This window comes from Amphimedon queenslandica, unplaced genomic scaffold (genome assembly GCF_000090795.2).
Source record: "Amphimedon queenslandica unplaced genomic scaffold, v1.1 AMPQUscaffold_12408, whole genome shotgun sequence".
Taxonomy (NCBI): Eukaryota; Metazoa; Porifera; class Demospongiae; order Haplosclerida; family Niphatidae; genus Amphimedon; species Amphimedon queenslandica.
In genome coordinates, this window is record NW_003547355.1 from 11567 (window position 1) to 15205 (window position 3639).

A 3639-nucleotide genomic window follows, 5' to 3' on the forward strand; every position below is an offset into this window, starting at 1 on the left:
TTACTGGACTAGGAACTAGAACAGATATTAATTACACACTTTAAATGATAATAATTAACTTACTATCAAATCTTAACACTGTTGTACTATTAACTGAAAGAAGATCTGTATATGAGTACACACTGATGGTATAGGTACTCATTGGTGAGAGATCTGTTAGTACAATTTCACCTTCACTGGTAGATATTACATTCCTGGTTACACTTCCAGTAGTATACTCAATCACATATCCATTAGTTTCTGATGAAGTGGTCCAGTTTACTTTGATACTAGTTGTATTTAATATAAACCCTCTCACATTATTTGGAGGACCACTAGGAGCTAGAGAAGAGACAAAGGTATCTACTATTGATTAAAGTATAATCATACCAAGTAAAATCACAGATTGACTGTAGTTGACTCCTCCAATCATTGCTATACAGGTAACATTAACTGACACTCCCAGTGGATCAGGATATACCAGTAGTGTGTTGTTGTATGTCAGAGCATCAATTGATGTAGCCATTGAGTTACTTTTCATCACTCCATTCACTAACCAGTAAACATCAGTTGAAGGGTTTATATCAGTAGTTGTGAGACAATCAATACGATATTGAGTGTTATTGAGTTGTGTATTGGATGAGACTAGTGTCCAATTGATTGAATTAATAACTAGAAATACATCAACAATGTTACAAGTACATTAAAAGGTGCAGTAGCAATACCTGGTAAGGTCTGTACACTGATTGTACTACTAGCAGGTCCCAGTAATTGCTGATATGCTCTGACTGTGATGCTATAAGTTGTTCCTCCTCTCAGTCCATTCAGTGTGATTGTATTATTATTACTACCCTCCACCTGTACTGTCTGCACAGTGTCTGTATCACTAGTGATATTGACTACATATCCATCAGCATCAGATGAATCAAGTGCAGTCCAACTGACAGTGATAGTGGTAGCTGTCTTGTTAACCTCATTAAAAGAAGAGGGAGTATTTGCTGGTACTATTACAGCAGAAAAAAATTGGACAAAGTGTCAATACAATCTTACCTTTTATGGTTAAAGTACGTGTTCTATCATCACCACCACTAGGATTATCCAGTACACACTGATAGGATTGATCTCCAGTGGCTGATTGACTGATTGATCCACTACTGACAGTCACTCCATTCCATGTGATATTAACAGTATATCTTACTGTGTTATCAACAGGAGCACTTGAATCAGTAGTACCAGGACAATTATTATTATTTATATCATGACAGTTGGTGTAACTAGCCAATGCAGTAGCACCAATGCTCATACTAATACCATACTCAGGGAATCCAATTTTAGTGCAACTCAGTTTGTATTCCTGAGGATATACTGTCATATCAGAAGGAAGATCAGCAACAGCAAATGATTCTATTTCTGAATATCCTACAAATGAAAATTATTACATCAGTAAGTGATTATAGCTCCTCTTACTGAATATAGTAGCAGTAATGATGTTAGTACCAGAAGTTGAACAACTAGTGGGTAGACAACACATATACTGGCCATCACCATCTGCCCCAAGATAGCCATTAGCTGGATTTATGTGAATACTGAGGCTAGCACCTGACCCAGTGGTACATTGAACATTATGTTTGTTACCACTGCCACAAGGAACTTCTCCATCAGGACCAATCCATTGCCCAGTACTCAGAGTCTCACCAGGTAATCCACACTCTAAGCGTAAAGAAGTTGCTGATGATCTGATACTGCTGTCAGTAAAATATGATCCATTAAAAAAACAGTTTCCACTATGCCTCAGGTAGATACCTATAAAAACCTATACAGTTGTTAATATACACATCTAGTGTCTTACCTGATGAAGGTGGACAGTCAGTAATAACTTCACTGACACTCAACAACAAAACAGCAGTCACAACAACTAGCACTGACTCTGTCATTTTGTCTATAACTGATGAATGTGAATATTATTGTTTTCCTTTCTACTAAAATAAGAAAGATAACAATATCATCGATAGCCCATTAACAAAGTAAATATTACACAAGAAGAATAAATATATAACAAGTGTGTTATAAAAACAAGACATGGTTACACAATAGGAAAGTAAATTAAACACGTCATGTTGTCGACAAACAGTTAGGATATAATGACAATGGCTACAACTAAATGGTAAGTTAAGACAAGCATATTGCCAATATATCTCACAATCTATCATGATGGTTCTATTTATTATACTATTTCACTACTAAATTTTGTTAAGTGCAATGCTATTATGATAACTCCAAGATATGATATGGACAGTGTAGTGGTCTATTCATGTATGCAAGATGTGAATGTGATGCATACTCATAACTGGTATAACTTACCGTATGGCGTTTTAATTTGTCAAGTTTTATTTTGGCAATTGGCGATTTGCAAGCAGAAAACCGCCAATCATTAGTGCACTAATGATTGGCAAACCGCCAATCATTAGTGCACAAAAATCGCCAAATTAAAAACTGCCAATCATAATTTTACAGCAAAATCACCAAAATAAAGCGCTGCCAAAATAAAGCGCTCTACGGTATACAATTCATGGATTAAAACTCCTCAATGCTCAATCAATTAAAGTAACCAAATAATACAGTATGTTATCAAAAAGATCAAATGAATTATGAAAGCTAACATGCGTGTAAGTAAAAGCTTAATCCATTGTTGCTTACACATAAAGTACACCAAAAGCTTCCTGATTACCATTGGTTATATTACATTGAAAATACATACTGGTATACACATATACATTTCTGATAAGCACAATCACAAGTAAGCATAATACATGTAAGTAAACATTAGAAAAAATTATTCGTGTTTACTAAAGCCTGCACATACTGTTATAGCTAGTATAGACCTAGTACATATCAAACATGCTTCATCATGAATTCTTAAGAATGTCTTTCTCATTGTTGACGTATAAACTATACTTTTAAATACAATAACAACTGTTAACTGTTTGGCATATACAAATACTGCAAACATAACATATGATAACAATAATTTCTACAAATACGTTTATAATGTCAGCAATCATGGTACATTATAGACAATAATAGTCTGCTATATCTACTAAAAGTTAGCATATGTGCTATGCAGTTTGAAGTACATATCAATCACATCATATATGGAAGTATACTGCTCCTGTAATAAAACAATTGTGATTAATACACAATGATATATGTAGTATAGCTATACCAGTGTAGTAACAGCTCCTGGTTTACTCCTTCTTATAGCTTTGGTCACTTGAAACACATCCACTACACCTTCTGCTTTACACTGTTCTAGAGCAATACTCACTGAGCAATAGACTCCTGAACGACTCACTGTATCACTACACACAAACACACACACACAAACAATAAATGATCATGAGTCTATCAGTATAACTCTCTCTCTTACCTACAGTGTACCACTACTGGTCCTCCTCCAATCTTTTGTTGTCTGTGTATAACATCATCAATAACTTGTAGGATAGTATGCGGCTCTCTAACAATTCCATCTGTAGGCCAATCTGTAACTTGAAATTGTATCACATCCCAGGAGCTATAATTTTTCTCTGAATAAATATGGAACTTTCTCTCAGTGTATCCATTATACTCTTTGCTTGTAATTTAACAGAATATCTCCAAATC

At 34.8% G+C, this 3639-nt stretch overlaps 1 protein-coding gene and 1 long non-coding RNA gene across 2 annotated transcripts; both read right to left on the bottom strand.

The window, feature by feature from the left end:
- Window positions 1-1913, bottom strand: LOC109587875 (uncharacterized). The gene is made up of 4 exons (XM_020004095.1): window positions 1829-1913; window positions 1447-1782; window positions 1178-1398; window positions 1-15 (listed from the first exon to the last, which is right to left on the bottom strand). The coding sequence occupies exons 1-4, from the start codon at window positions 1911-1913 to the stop codon at window positions 1-3; spliced, it is 657 nt and encodes a 218-aa protein (XP_019859654.1).
- A 1018-nt stretch (window positions 1914-2931) lies between these two features.
- On the bottom strand, window positions 2932-3632 carry LOC109587876 (uncharacterized). The gene is made up of 3 exons (XR_002187839.1): window positions 3407-3632; window positions 3203-3338; window positions 2932-3148 (listed from the first exon to the last, which is right to left on the bottom strand). It is a non-coding gene; the product is annotated as an uncharacterized LOC109587876 (long non-coding RNA).
- Window positions 3633-3639: the final 7 nt, after the last annotated feature.

Coding starts and splice junctions, on each gene's coding strand:
- LOC109587875 (XM_020004095.1), bottom strand. CDS start 1,913: ATGACAGAGTCAGTGCTAGTTGTTGTGACTGCTGTTTTGTTGTTGAGT. Junction 1,783..1,828: donor TGACTGTCCACCTTCATCAG/GTAAGACACTAG, acceptor AGGTTTTTATAG/GTATCTACCTGAGGCATAGT. Junction 1,399..1,446: donor CATTACTGCTACTATATTCA/GTAAGAGGAGCT, acceptor TTTCATTTGTAG/GATATTCAGAAATAGAATCA.